The 16032-nt window shown below is 44.1% G+C and overlaps 1 protein-coding gene across 6 annotated transcripts in view; it reads right to left on the bottom strand.

Moving 5' to 3' along the window:
- LOC144114638 (uncharacterized) overlaps positions 1-16032 on the bottom strand; it is a 57222-nt gene that overhangs the window by 16387 nt on the left and 24803 nt on the right. For all 6 annotated transcript variants that reach the window (XM_077648499.1, XM_077648500.1, XM_077648497.1 and 3 more), the window contains exons 9-12: positions 15569-15655; positions 8114-8208; positions 4239-4355; positions 872-932 (exon numbers count right to left, since the gene is read on the bottom strand). In XM_077648499.1, the coding sequence (XP_077504625.1) occupies positions 872-932; positions 4239-4355; positions 8114-8208; positions 15569-15655 (360 nt within the window). The remainder of the gene's footprint in view (positions 1-871; positions 933-4238; positions 4356-8113; positions 8209-15568; positions 15656-16032) is intronic.

Here is a 16032-nt window from a genome sequence, read left to right on the forward strand (position 1 = left end):
TGGAATGGGGCACCCGTCACAATGCGCCTTGTGCTAGCTTCCTCTCGTGCTCACGTCTTCGCGCTTGATTCATGAATTTCACGTGGAGAAGAGCAGCTGCGGCACCTGCAGTCTAACCAGCTCCGCAAGGTCAAGAGAACCGTGCGCCCTCCGGTTAGAGCACGATCCGCGGCCGCTATGGCGATCTGATTCTGCGGTGAGCCACTGCTCATGCGCAGATCACCCTGAAGACATCACAAGGCACCAGGCACCGGCTAGCTGTTTACACGCCTGCTCCGTCGGGTCCAATCAGCACGTGTGCATTAGAGACGCACGGAAGCGGATCGCGGCCACCGAGCGCGGCTACGGCGCGTGCACACCGCGGGTAGCAGGGCCGCGGACACCTGGCAACTACAGATCTGGGCTCCACGCTTACACCTGCTCGCGTCTGTTGTTGCGAGCACGTGGAGAACGGTTCCGGCATCCGCGCAGGAGGGCAGGAACACGACGCGGAGTCGGGGCTTTGGTTACACGCGTGCCGAGTTGCGATCTCGGAGTATGAAGCAAGAGTTACAGAAACGTTATTCGCTCGGGACGAATACTTCGAGATTCTGAATATACCAAACATTCAGTTCGAATCGAATATCGAATACTTTACCATTCGACCGAATATTCGAAATTGTTGAATATTCGCACATTCCTACAAATTTGATATTGAGCAGGAGGCAATGTGAAGACTGCATTATAGTTAGCTGTACAAGGGAATGTTTTTTTTTTCCCCAGCCTACAACTTTGCATTGTACCACTGAGTAAAAAGTCAAAGTACTAGTTGCAGTTTTTACTGTACGTAGAATTGTGCTGGTCATGCAATGTTGTACACAATGCCACCTACCTGCAGATGGTGACCAGGGTTACCTTCATGCAGTGCCAAAGTAGGCATAAGGTACTTTGGACTGTGGCAAAAGAAAGGCAAAAATTACCACTAGCTGCAAGCGCTACATGAATATTTCCATTTCAAAGCACTATAATCATGGGAAGTAAAAAAAAAAGCACCATGTTTCACTATTTTACCTGAAGAATGTGCAGGTAAAAACAGACTTTTGACTGATATCCTCTATGCCCAATTCTGCCATCCCTATAATGTACAGCTGCACACTACATATTTGGCCCTGGTAATTTTACTCAGAGCGAAGATGCTTCCTTAAAGGGACACTGAGGAGAACCCTATCAAAATTTTTTTGTCAGCAATATCTGATAGTTCCGCATTTCATGGCTTTGTTGACGCTTGTCCGGGAGCGAAAGATGCATTTATTTCAAAGAAATTTGGATTCGAAGTTGAAAAAATTTTCCCCCCCACTCCGATTCAAACTCGAGAACTCTTATGATGACACGGAGAACTCTTATGACGACACAGAACAGAGTGACGTGAAACGTGACGTAAACGGAGACTCCGTGATTTCTGGCGGCTAGCGGTGCGGTCTAGCAGCTGCTGAAATGAAAGCTACCGCCGCCGCACGTTGAAGGCATCTATCGGGGGTCACTACCGGCGCTTCATTTACGTTTGCACCGGCGTCTTGCCAGCGTTACGATGGATCCTGTTCCCGAACCCGACGACGTAGTTCTTGCAAAAACTCTGGCCTGCATTTCAGCGACCTCAGCCCCACAGATCGTGCGATGCTTTTGAGAGAGCACGGTTAGGTTAGGCGCCGGCGGGTGGTTTCCCCCTTCCTCAGAGAGCAGCCGTTGCAAACTAAATATCATAACCGCAGTGCGGGGAGTCGCAAAGGGCCAGGACAAGGTTGGCGCCTTGCGCCCATCGGAGGCTGGCCGTGGCTTTGGGGGCCAACGGATTGTGATTCCTTAAACGGCGCGGTTGCACGGCGCAGCAGGCGGCGTCGAGGTCTCCCACGGTTGCAAGGGCCAAGTTATTTATTTATTTTTTGCCACAAAAAACAAATGGGTGCTCGAGGGTGGTCGCGTTTAAAGTCGGCGGCTTGAAACCAAAGCCAGCGCACGACGCTTCAACGGCTTCTGCTAGATCCAACGGGTCCACTGGATCTGGCTCTCTCGCCAACTTGCATGTACCTTCAGATATGTACTGCGAATGGATTAAAATAGCCGAGCTTGAAAAGAACAGTTCCGCCCAACTGCCGCAGCTATTGAATATAACGCGCACCTCGCCGCGGAGCCAAATCAGTCTGGCCGAGCCGGCGGCAGCTGGCGCACTCGGCGCGAAATAGATACATGCTCCAATCTCCCCGCCAGTGTGGTCAGAGTGCACAGAAGCCGCCGAACGCGTCGGCAGTGAAGCGTAGTTGGAGTATAGAGGGTCTCGCTTTGACCGACGTGACTTAACCGTGCAGCGCGCGCGCCCGCGCGCCTCGCCGCAGCATAAACACGCCTTAACAGAGCCTGCGCTTAACCGCTAACCAACGTATTCAGCGGCGGCATCCATGGGAGCCACTGAAACCGCCCGCCCACTCACTGAATAAAAGAAAAGAAATCCGGTGCCGAGGTTCGGAATCGAACCAGGGCCTTCGGCGTTTGAGGCGGAAATGCTGCCGCTCCGCCATGACGGCTCAAGTTGTAGCCGTCAATAAAGGCACATCTAGTGAATGCACTCTTCTGATGCAGAAATCTCCGCGTTTTCGCTAGGTATATCCTGGCCTAGCAGAGCTAGGCCATCAGCAATTTTTCTGAACTGCCTTGTACCTTGTCTCCCGTCCCTAATACACGATTTCCGTGAAGTAGTTTGAAGTTGACTGGCACAGCCGGGAATGTTTCGCCGGGCAAGCGTGGGAATACACAAGTGCTGCCTTGTACGATCACCGCCCATCGTGCCATCATAGCTTTACATCGACCGTGGCGATCATCTGACAAGCCTTAACAGGCTCCTTCAAAGTTTAACTAGCACTTGAAGCGGTACTTGGAGTTCCTCTGCTGTTCGGCGCTTGTAAATCGAAGCGCGTCAAAAACAAAACCACGGGGCATGCAAAGCTCATAGACGCGAAGCGTCATAAAAAATCGAAACTCTCCTGGCCACCTGTGGTGCCGCCAAGCATCCGTTTTCTTTGCTTCCAACATTCAGATTGTCTTTTGCCTGCCTTCCTTGTGTGATAAAAGTGCACTATTGGTTTTAAAACAAAACTTACTTCAATATTGATATGCACAACCTACCTTTGTCAGCCTCAGAGATTCGCGACACCAAGTAGGATAGAAAATTCCTCCAAGGTGGCGTCTCTTGTCCTATGGCGTCACCACGCTTGTACTTGCGAGATCGGCCTGTGGTGGCGATACCTGTATTTTGGTTCTTGCTATTTTCTACCTTACAAGAGCTTTGTTTTCAATAAGAGCGGCGTTTTTGTGATCAGGAGCTGGTATTCTATCGATACAAGCCAAATTCAATTTCTCCTCAATGTCCCTTTAACTAAGTCAGTGTAGAATAAGGAGGAAAATTTCTTATTACCAATGGCCAAGTTCAGTTGATCATTGACAAAACTGGGCATGACCCAGCTATTGAAAGGAAGCATATTTTGTGATGATAAACAAAACAGAGCCGCTTTTTGCTGTGTACAATCTTAAAAAAAAAAAAAAGAAGAGGCCCTACTGGGCACTACCAGTGCTACCAGATAGAAGCTAGCAGATAGCACTACCAGATAGAGTGCTTTCATGAAATGCCAAATGGCAGAAACTTTCACGAACCAGACTGCTCACATAACATCCATTTCCAAGGTTCCAACTAAAGAGATGTATCCCAGCGATTGTCATTTTGATTATGTAACATTGCAATTATGCAACAAAATTTTACAACATTTTTATGCAAGCTACATAGAGAAAAGCAAGCAAAATAATGAGCTCATTTGAGCATCTGTGCTTGATAAGTCTGAATATTAGAACTAAAAGAGCTTGATGAGTAGGTTGCTCTTAAACAAATTAAGTGCAGGAACTAAGTATGACAGTTCATATTATAATTTGATAACCAACCAACCATTCTCTGTGACTGCAGCTCCTTTCTTTCCCAACATTCTCGAATACTTTCTTAAAGAACTGATAAATCATATTTTTTGTGTGCTTATGAATAAACTCTCTCTAATAATTTATAGCTACTTTAAGAACAGGAGGGTGCAAGTATCAGAACTGGCTTGACAGCAGCTGTTACCCTCGTAGTTTCAGTAGCAAGACATCAACCGGCCAACAAGGAATGAAGTGTACCTTATGGGCATCCACTGCAATCAAACAAACAGGGACAAGAAACATACGATCTGGATAAGTCAGCAGCATTGACGTAGAATATTCCAGGACGAGAAAAATCTGGTGTGCCCTGGATGTACATAGCACATGGACCACTGGACTTGGAGGCATCCTGGAGCTGAACTCTAGAAAATAAACAAAGACAGGATAAATAAAAACATCATTACTGAAGCTCTGTTGATACAAGCCTACTGGAGTAGGCATGATAAAAGTACACACATTAAAGGAAGCGACACTTCCCTGAAGCATGAATGCCCTGAACCAGGGATGCCATCTGGAGTCTAAAAAATCACTACCACAACAGCAATCTATATGTTTCAGGAATGGCAGAAGTGACACTGCATGCCCACATCTGCATCTGCCCACTTCCAAGTTGTGTCACGAAGTGAAAAAGAAATCCTTCACTCAACGAACAGCGTGACTAAGAGCGGCAAAGAGCTATTCTGAACCCTTGCTGTGCAAGCTCACCAAAAAGCCAGTAAAAGAGTTGACAATACAAGGAGCAACTATAAACCGACTAGAAGATTTGTTGCACATGAGCACCCCCAGAATTGACGACTGTGGTGCCACAAAATGTAGAAGCTGTGGTATTTTGTGTTCCAGTGAAAGTTTCCTGCTCAGCTGTTCAGGCATGTTGGTTCAGGAACAAAGGTTTAGAGGGACTAACGCTCAGCAAGGCTATATCCTCTGCAAAACTCATTGTGTATTAGGACTCATTAATATGCAAGAAATTGCACACACAGGCAAAACTGGGTGCCCTGCAAACCCAACAATAAAAGAACCTCAATAGCTAGTTTCTGGGTCTAGAGTTATTTTCTGGGGAGTGTGCACATGTCTACTGCTTCAGATTACGAATATCTATAAATTATGTTTGCTAGTCGCCTGCCCTGTGGCACACCCATGTTCATTACTTATCATCCATTGCTAGCCGTGTACTTTACTTGATGGCAACAAAGTTTCTGGCAAGCATCTCCTGAACTCAAAAAAATGTTATACCTGACTAACATCTATCTAATATGGGCATACGGTTGTTTTACATGGGACCCTTTCATGAAGCAAGACATAAATGAGCTTGAGCATTTGAAGCGTGCAGCCTGGTTTGTTTCTGGTGACTACAGACTTCACAAATTACAATGATTAGAAATTAGCTTGGTCGGTCATTACTAGAAAACAGGAGGAAATATCTCAGATTGTGTCTTCTCTATAACAAATTTCAGGGCAGGACAGGCACTGATAAGGACATATACTTTAAGTAGGCATATGCGAATAGTCATTTTTTGGTTCAAAGCAAATTTGGTTTGGTTTATGCTTCGGTTTACAGGGTTTAACATCCCAAAACGGCTCAGACTATGACAGACACCATAGTGGAGGGCTCCGGATAATTTAGACCACCTGGGGTTATCTTTAATGTGCACTAACATCGAACAGTACATGGGCCTCTCAAAGCGAATTCGAAGCGAACAGTAATTTTCTTGAAATAATTTTGAAGCGAATATTTTGAAAACTTCTGAAACAAAAAAAGAAAGGTTGAATGGCACAATAGGCATTTTTAAAATCATGTATTTTTAAATACACAAAGCCAGTACATAAAAAAAAAACCGAGAGTGCATTGAAGCTTTGTAACGCTCATCGAGTTTCTGCAAAAGTGGCCATCAGAAATTGGGGGAGCTGACCTACACGTCGTGCCAACGTATCTATGGTGTGTGAGACCTATATGTAGAGATTGCGACATATTACTAGCGTTAAAATACACACAAAGGACAGAGAGCAGAAACACACAGGACAGACGCTAGGTCTAGCGTTTCTGCTCTCTGTCCTTTGTGTGTATTTTAACACTAGTAATATGTCGCAGGCTGTGGATCAAAAGCACCAACTAGCCCAACTTAATTCTTTAATCACGCTCCTATGTGTGGAGCCTCCAACTGCTGCTCTTAATTGCGACCGCGTTGCTGCGCAGCTGTTGCTTTGAAGTGGCGACTCCATGACACCTGCTAGGCGTAAGCACCACACGCCCAGTGCCACCCCATGTCAGGCATCGGAAAAGGCCACCTATTTCCATGTGTCCCGTGCTAGCTCTCCTTTGTGCTTGCACCGTTGCGCTTGTTTAGTGAATTTCACAAGGAGAAAAGCAGCTGCAATCAGCTCGGGCTCATTCCACAGAACTTAAAAAAGCCGTGCGCCCTGCGATTGGAGATATTTAGCATAGTGCAATCCGCTCCCGTGGGGTGTCACTGCACATGCGCAAATTGCCCTGAAAACACAACAAGGCACCAAGCACTGGTCAGCTGTCTGCATGCCTTCCTTGTCGGAACCAATCAGCGTGCGCACACTGGCAGCATGAGGAAGTGGATCATGCTATGCTAAACCTCTCTACTGATGCATGCCACCGTGCCGGCACATGCGCACCGCGGGTAGCGCGGTCATAAATGCCTAGCAGGTACAGATCTGGGTGCCGTGCTTCCGCCTGCTTGCGTCTGTTGCCGCGAGCTCCCCTCAACCGGATTTGGCATACGAGCTGGAACGCAGGCATGCGGCATGGAGTTGGGGCTTTGGTTGTGCACGCACCGCAGTGCCATCCTGGAGGTGATACATATGCTGAACCAAAACCACATGCAGCAAGAGTTCCAGAAATGTTATTCACTTGGGACCAATACCTTGAGATTTCGAATACCAAACATTCAGATTGAATTGAATATCGAATACTGTACTATTCGACAGTATTTGAAATTATCAAATACTCGCACATGCCTAACATTAAGCCACCAACTTATGTCTCCCCGAACCGTTTCATTCATTCAACGAAAATACATGCGTACAGGTGCAGGGTAAATATATTTAAATATACTTTCTTCAAAAAACAATCCATAACTAGAATAATTTACCAGAACATACTGTCACTGCTGCAACCTCTTCTTTTTCTACTAAGCTGCACTGTTTTAAGTCAAACCTCTGATTATTCATACCCTATTCAGTGCATAAATGCATTGTTTTATCACCATGACATTTGGCATATCTTGGTTTTTCCCTTCATTTTTGTTTTGATGGTAGTTCTTAAGTACTACTGCAGTTGTGTATTAAGTATGTACAACAATGTTTTTGAGTTGCTTAAAAAAGAGCACTGTTCAACTGCCGGAGTCTCTGGTGCTTGCAAAAAAATATTCATGTATGTATGTAAGATTACAATTGCTGATTCCTATTTTTCTCTATACCCCGCTGCCCTACAATTGTGCCCTTTGGCCTGCAGTCATTCAAACAACCTTTGTACAACCCTGCATTGTCAGACATGTTCGTATCATCCGTTATTAGCTGCTCCCTGGCCATGCCAGCAACACTGACGGGCCTCCCGCATGTCAAACATGCTCTGACCAAAGAACATCATGCTTGCTAGTCTAACAGCAGTGCGAACACAGATGCAGGAAGCGAGAAGCCACAGCTGTGGCCCCATTACATGAACCTTCAACAGTTGTGGCTCCCACATTAGCATAATTTGAAGTGACCACATGGTCTCGTATTGTCAGAGTATCGTGTACCCTGGCGGAGCAAAATAAAAGACAGTCTTCTTTCTATGCTCACTGGGAGCAGACATTTGCCCTTCTCTGTCCACTGAGCACAGGAGACACAGTGTCAGTTGTTGTTACGAGAACAGCGCCTAAGCGGTGCCGCGACTACGACTGATAGCGTTCAAAATGCCTGAAATTTCGTGCACTATACAGAGTGCATACTAGGCCAGGAATTTTGTATAAGCCGCGATTGAGTCATTACCATTTTCTACTATATTGACACCAGTGGGTTGTGCAATAGGATCCTTCTTAAAAATTCCATGCAGCAGGTGTCAAAGAAAAAGTCCACTTCTTCACTTTGACCTTACAGCTGAAAAACAAACCTGAGAGGAGACTTTGGCACCGATGGAAAAATAGTTAGCAGCTTTGGGTTGATTTCTTCATCAAGCAGTTGCTCATAGATTTGAACAACTTCTTTCTATGAGGAAAAAAAATAAGAAAATTAGGCCAACGCGGCAAATTGCTAGTGAGCCAAACATTGACAAATACCTCTCAGTTAATACAGTTGAATTGGGCATACATGTCTCATGTAGTGTTTTGTTTGAGAAGTCATATAAATTATATTAATCTCCCAAAACTAATTTCAGGCTGACAGTACTGCATAAATTCGTTTAAGGGCCATACTTTATTTTTTAATACAGGTGTGAATTTTGAAGGTGCGGCCGATACACGAATTAAAAAAGAAAGGTATAACCATATTTTTTTCTTAGTTATCCAGTCGAAAACAGGGAGTGTGGCCCAAACACGGGTGCAGCCCTTACACGAGATTATATGGTAGCTAATCACACAGTTTATAGAAAATTGAACCCCTAAAATTGAAATCCTAAAGCATCTCAAGCATAACTTGAGGTCATTTTGTGAACAATACTATCAATGTTTCACTGAAGTAATTTAATTCAGTACTGAGGTATTATTTTTCTCCATTTACTTTCTGCGTGCCTAAAAAGAGACTTGTTATTGCTTTATTTTGCACTGATGCAACATATATGATTGGTTCATGGCGTTTAACATCCCAAAGCATCTCAGGTTATGAAGGACGGCGTAGTGGAGGGTTCCGGAAATTTCGACCATCTGAGGTTCTTTAACGTGCACTGACATCGCACAGTACATGGGCTTCTAGCATTCACCTTCATCGAAATGCGACCACTGCAGCTGGGATCGAACCCGCGTCCTTTGGGTCAGCAGCCTCAACATATATGAGTCAACAAAGCAATAGCAAAAATAAACTCAACTTCAATACACTGTGCATTACAAAAACCAGCTTGCTCCAGATTATCACCATCAGCCTTCCTGCACAAGAGTGCACTGAGTACTGGCACCTACACTAGATATTTCTCTGCTTTGGGGAAAGCAGCTTATCTGCTACATCCAAGAACACTCCAGACATCAGCAATGTCTTTACATTTAAGTTCACTTTCCCCTTAAGGGGCACACAGCTCTTTTCTGAAGGAATGTTTCTAGTGGTGCAGTGGCAAGCTTACTGTTCAAGCTACCTAAACTTTGCAATGACTGTGTTGAGAAAACCGTAAAAGCATATTGAGAGGATTTTTGACCTGTCAACTTCCTAACATAAATACAGTCAGCACTGAGATCATTGGCTGACAACTGAGAGTGACTGGCAATATATGCCAGCACTATAGCCCAAAAATTATTTTTTTTTTACAACAGAGGCATTATCTTAGAAAATTTTGTCAAGATACGACAAATGGCTGCATTATGTTCTATGCCAGCATTACATTACACAGCTTAGCATGTCAAAAGCACTAGTGTATGCCACCACTTTGACGAGTTTCCACCGTTTTGTTTATCAATGCAAGGAAGGTTCTACTTATTAATATGTCTTTTTATATAAAAAAATTTTAATAGAGCACGAACACGAATAAAACATTGCAAAAAGCTTTTTCAGAAAAAAAGACATGATGCTATTGGCCCCAACTGACTCGTGCCCCAATGGAAAAAGCTCGCAATTGTCAATACACAGTAAAGCACATAGAACAAGACAAGACCAACACCAGCATGCCTGTCCTGCATTCTTCTCTGTCTTGGTGCTTTTTTTTTTTCGTGCCTTAGTAAAAATGTGCACCAATGTGTGATCATCTGATTAGGGCAAAGCTATAGCACAGTGGAAGGTCAATAACTAAAACTCATTGAATTCAAGATATTCAAACTGACGATCAAGTCCCATCAAAGTCCTTGGTACCTGAACAGGTGGACACACATGTTAAGGTCGAACTTTTCCAGAGATGAAGCAGTTCACTGCTGTTAGCACACACTGATTTTCATAAAAATGAAATTAAACAAAGCCATCTCAAGGCACTGCTAACCCCCACAGTGCTAGTACTCAAGTGTAATGATGAGTTAATCCACTGGTCCACTGGTCAATCCGCACCAGAGCAATGAAACCTGCCATACAGCGACCCAATCCTGATCGCCCAGCGAAACACAAACATGCTTTAGCAGGGAGCCCGACGCAAGCTGTCATGTGCAATAGATTCTGGTATCTGGGCCTGGCATTTTCCTACACATTTTCGTTTTCAGCAGTGTTTCATAAGGGCACAGTTTGGTTGTATCCTGCAGTTAGCTTGTGAGGTGCGCTGCATAATGCCATGCCCTACAGCCAATGACAACCAAGGCTAAACACCAAGAATGAGTGCATGCCCTGCATATATGTACGCATACCTCTTTGTCCGAGTCGTTATGCACTGCAGCGTCGATGTAGCTAGTGATTTTGTGAGGCAATCCAAGAAATGCTCTTTTAAAAAACATCTCTTTGGGGGCACGCATTTTGCTATCGTCACTGGTCTTGCTCTACAAACTCCTTCAACCACGATCCAACAAGATGAGAGGTGTAACCCCTCAACTTGACGATGCACGACGACGCAGTGAGGAATGTAAACAAATGCCCAGGGTTATGGGCGATGTCTCACACAGCCCTAAAAATGGTGAGCTTGGCATGGCCATTCCGGAAGTGACAGGACCACACTCTCAAAGTTAGAGTTAAATTCGCCTCTGGTCAGCGGATTAAGACAGAGCGCCCCCTAAAGAGCGAGCTGCTCTGAAACGACCAGTGGAACACTCATTCATCGCCGGAAAGCAAGAAAAGTTGCTCCGAACTGACGAGTGGAATTCACCCTTACTAGAATTTTTTCACTGACAGTGAGTTTCCAAATGACAGGATGAACAGATTTACAAAAAAGAGGATAAGTTAACTATATTTAAAAACTGGCCAATATCAATTATTTCTACATCCTGCAAATTTATATAGCATACTGCTGCTGGCTTTATTAATGACCTTTTAAATAAAAGGGGCCTTTTGTCGCCTTTTCAGCATGGTTTCAGGAAGTATATGTCAACCATAACTAAGACAATTAAAAATGTCTGACTTTTTCAAAATACTAGACAACTCAGGACAGGTCACCCAGAGCTTTAGACAACACAACACACCCCGAACTCCTTTATAAATTGAAGCTAATTGAAATTTCTTTGTATCTAGTCGAATGGATTACAACATATTTAAGTAATAGAACTCAAGTTTGTCAAAGTGAATGGTGCACTTTCTGAATCACTTGTTACTTCCAGTGTCTTTCAAAGTTGTGTGTAAGAGCCTTTACTTTTTCTTAAATTTATATAAATGATCTAACAGATGTGATTTCCCAGTCTGTGCCAATAAGATTTCCCAGTGATTGTATGATGGTTAAAGAAATAACATCAGTTGCAGACCATGGATTGCTTCAAGAATATTTGTTTAAAATTTGTTAACGATGTGAAGAATGGAATATGGCCCTCAACGTCAATAAAACTGTGCTTTGGCGAGTTACATGGAAAAACAAAGTTTGCTCTTGCCAATATCTATTTCAGAACAGTAACATTTGCGAGGACACCATTACAGTCAAACCCCGCTAAAACGAAATTCACGGGGTGCGCAAAAAATTTCGTTGAAGCAGAAATTTCGTTGTGGCGAAATCAGCCAAAAAAACTTATGATCGATCTGACTGCACTGTTCAAAAATATCATTTATTTCGAAAAAATTTGGTCATCTTGGCTTGCGCCCTTTTAGTGGACATGAGTGTCGTGGTGCGAGTTTCACACTCGGCCAACAACTGCATCGCGATGTCATGCGCACCAATGAAACCACGAATTGTGTCAAATGCGTCCATCATGTGCAATGCAGACGGCAGGGCTGGTGCATCTTCCGCTTCAACATCGCCACTGCAACATCCACTGCAACATCCACTGCAACATCCGTGCAAGTCCGCTGTAACATCTCCCTTTTTCCTACCGCTGGATGCCTCACTTCTAATTCGTGCCTTCTCTTCAAGAGAAAGGAACTTCCGCTTCCTAGACAAAGTCGCCATGCTCGTGTCGATTGCAGCGCACAAGCACGAGTGAAAAAAACTAGAGAAAACGCGCTGCTGCTGTTGCCAGGCTGCTGCGTCCTTTAGCAACGGATTGGTTGAGGCTCTGGCTTTGAAGAAAACGGGAGCTTGCACCCGCGCCTTGTTGCAAGGCAGCCAGCCCGATTGTCATTAGCACCAAGCAATGGCGGTCTTCATGTGCGTTTTAATGAGTGGATCAATTGGTTCCAGCGAAAGTTTAGTGAAACAAAGCAGCGTGGACCTACGGAAGTACACAGATGGGTGGCGATATGCTTTTTTTATTGTAAGATAGATTTTTAAACCCAGCTACGCATAGCAAAAATTCCGCTGAAGCGGAAACGCGCCCCAAAAATGGTTCGTTGTGATGAGAAAGTTCTATTACTTTGTATGGCGAGCTGACGGGAAATTGGAAATATTTCGTTGAAGCGAAAATTTCGTTGAAGCGACGTTCGTTGTAGCGGGGTTCGACTCTATAAGCGTTTAGGAATCATTCCTACCAACTGACTATCTTGGAGCGCTCATATCTCTGAAATCTGCTCTGCTACATTTACAAAGGTTTGTTTCTGAAACATAAATTAAAATGCAATCCTAGCAATATGAAGCGTGTGGTATATAACGCTTTCTTTAAGTCTAAACTCAAATGTGCTTCTGTTACTTGGGGGTGGCATATAATGCTTTCAAGTCCAAACTCAAACGTTCTTTAGTTATTTGGGGTCTGCACAGTAAAAAAACATTATTTACCAACTAGAGCTCATTCAGTGAAAGACAGTTTGTTTCTGTTTCATTCTTCAGGAGTTCTGACTCCCCAACAGAACACATGAAAGACAACATTCCATTGCTTCATGTGTGCAGTAAACTGAACTGCATTTCCTTCCATCACAAAATCTTGGCAGCTTAACATAGAATTATTCCTCCTTCATTCCTTAGGCACCACACCACAAGAATATCATAAAGAACATTCTTTAGAGACTCTTTTTACTAAAACACATGTTCAAGCACATTTGAGTATCTAAAATAATAATTTGATTAGAAAGCACTCATGTATTTTCTGATTACCTGATGTGGAACAGGTGCTTCAAAACTATTTTGTTCATTAGACTTATTTCAAGACTTTTTTTTTGTACTTCTGAGTTTTAGCATTTTCAGTTTTTCTTCTTTGTTATGCCATTTTTTATACTTCACTTTTATAGTGTGTCACTACAGTGCTGTTTTTTTCTCGTGTTGTATGATGTTTTTGTGTTTCATACCCCTTCTGCTACAGTCAATCTGGACTGCAGTACTGTCCAATAAATAAAAAATAAACTGGGTGGCATGCGAAACGAGCCACACTTTTCATTCTCGTAGCCCAACACTACTCATTGCACTGTATGTGAAAGCGATGAGCCAATCATGGCCAGTGAAAATTCACCTGACCAGGCACAGCTACTGGAATTCTGAAGGGGCATTGCTGCATGTATTTAACCTTTATGTGATTTTCTGGTTCATTCAAGCTCCAGCTTCCAATTCCCTTTAGTGTCCCTTTATGATAGTTCCAACTACTACAACAAGTATAATCCAGCTAAAGCTACCCTAGTTTGCAAGTCGATCCTGGATATATCAAACCCAGATATCTCAAATTATTACTTATATAGAACAGCTGTAAAATTCCCTCGGGAATCCCATGCAAAAGTATTGCAAATCTGTTTGCGTTTATCCACCTTCCGTGCACCCCATATTTGATATATCGAACTCCGTGCCACGCCGCACCCCCGCAAGTGCGCTTCTCCCAATACGACCCACCATGGAAGCAGGCTTCTCCCATCGCTACGCACCACTGCAAATGGGCTTCTCCTAATCGTTTTCACGACCTTCCCTAAATCCCATCTCGTGCGCGGCGCTGGCCTTGGTCACCTTTGTGCGGGGCTGCACAAGTAAAAGTCACGTGATGAGAACTTTGTGGGGTGTGAACGGAAATGGGAATGGCCATAGGGACATGTAAGGGGCTGGAAAGAGGGAAACCGTGCAGGCCGAAAGCCTGCAGGCAACCGATTTCTGCATGCTGGTTGGCTGACTCTGCTGGCATAGCGAAAACAAGCAATGTCAGCTAGCTGTCACCAACGTTTTGGCCATTTTGGCTGTCACTGCTGTCGGTGCTGCTTGGGCATGTGACTGGTGTGGTAGTGTGTGGTGGTCGTCCTTTCCGCTTTGTTCACGAGGCCAATGTGAATTTGCTTGTTACTTGTGTGGTGCCATGCACTTTTTTTCACTTTGGTCGCGTGTTAGGGAGACATGAATGCGAAAAAACGCAAAAATTTGCACTTGGCAGCAAAAACAGACATCATTTGCAGCGCAATCCAGTCGCCCTGGAGCGTGTTGTATGTGTGCTCAAGCCTACGACAAAGTCGACAAAGCTTTGTACGCCTGGTTTTTAGACACACATGCCAGAAACATCCCTGTCAACGGCTCGACGCTCATGGAAAAACTGAAATGGTTTGCTGTAGCCTTCAGAGGAGAGAGCTTCACAGGTGGCACTAGTTCGTAGCAGCGTTTTAAGAGTTGCTACAGCATCGTCGGAAAGACCCCCTCGGGTGAAAGCGAGACAGGTGTCTAGACACAGAAGACGATGGTACTGGATGCCTGCCTGGAAAGCGAGTTTCTTGAGCTCTCGGCGTTTTTGTCAGTGCTGATGACGACATGCAAGCCGTTGTGGATCGTGATGATGCTGAGATTGTGGCTGACATCATAGATACCGAGGAAGCAAACCCGAGCAGTGGCGAAGATTCAGACCGAAGAGACCAAGCTGCCATGCACTGCGGCTGAACTTGCATTCATATTCAGCACCATTCCTTGCTGTTGTGGTGCAGTGGAAGGCACTGGACTTTCTCATTTGGATACCATCAACAAGCTATGAGGACAGCTTAAAACTTTATGGTGCAGAAGAAAAGACAAGCTAAGCTCACGGACTTTTTTTTTTTTTTTTTCAAAATAAAGTGTGGTGGTCGTGGAGCTGTGCTTTCGTTTTTTGTGGGCTTTGGAGGAGCAAATCGGTAAGTTCCCAATTGTCATGATCCTGAGGAAATTGTTGAAAATGTGCGCAATTTTGAAATAAGCATCTAATAGGCGTATTTTATCGTTCGAATTATCGATATATCAAACTTTCTCACATCCCCTTCGAGTTCGATATATCCGGGATCGACTGTATGAAGGGCTTAAATCTAACAGCTTCCATGACACACCCTTCTTCACAACTTTCATGGAACCTGGCACGATATAAATTGGTGGCAAGCACTCATGGTACAGTGACCGCAAATAAGACTGAAAATTGTATGCTGAAAATTATATTTGCGATGTACTTTCATTAGTAGCTCAAATGAACAGTACCAGCTACCTCAATTTTCACAACTTTGAATCAGGTAGACTCACACTTGACTTGCATAGAAAAGATGAATCATTGCGTAGCGCTTCAGAAAATTCCTTTGGACTAGCTTCAGATCCCAGAGATTTGATAATCTGAAAGAAAAAAAAAATCAAGTACACTTTCACAGTCAACCAAGTGTCAGCAGCCATGGCACAGAGGTATGCAAGTGAAGCAGTCAACTACATACCCGAGGCTTTTTTTTCTTTCTGCAACCAAATTATCTTGGTAGACTGCTTTGCTGTGCAACAGCCAAGTTAACACATAGCAAGCTAGCAGTCAGCACTTACAGATGTATACCCATAATTTATTTATGCCACAGCAATTAAAATGTTAAGTACATGCGACTATTACAAAAAAGAAAAACACACAAAGAAAGGTCTTGAGAGTTTTAACTGTGCTGTGATGATACATAGCCTTCCAAAATAGAAAAAACAATAAACGTGTGACAAGCGGTTTGGCGGCCTCTGAT

The sequence above is a fragment of the Amblyomma americanum genome, chromosome 1 (assembly GCF_052857255.1).
Source record: "Amblyomma americanum isolate KBUSLIRL-KWMA chromosome 1, ASM5285725v1, whole genome shotgun sequence".
Taxonomy (NCBI): Eukaryota; Metazoa; Arthropoda; class Arachnida; order Ixodida; family Ixodidae; genus Amblyomma; species Amblyomma americanum.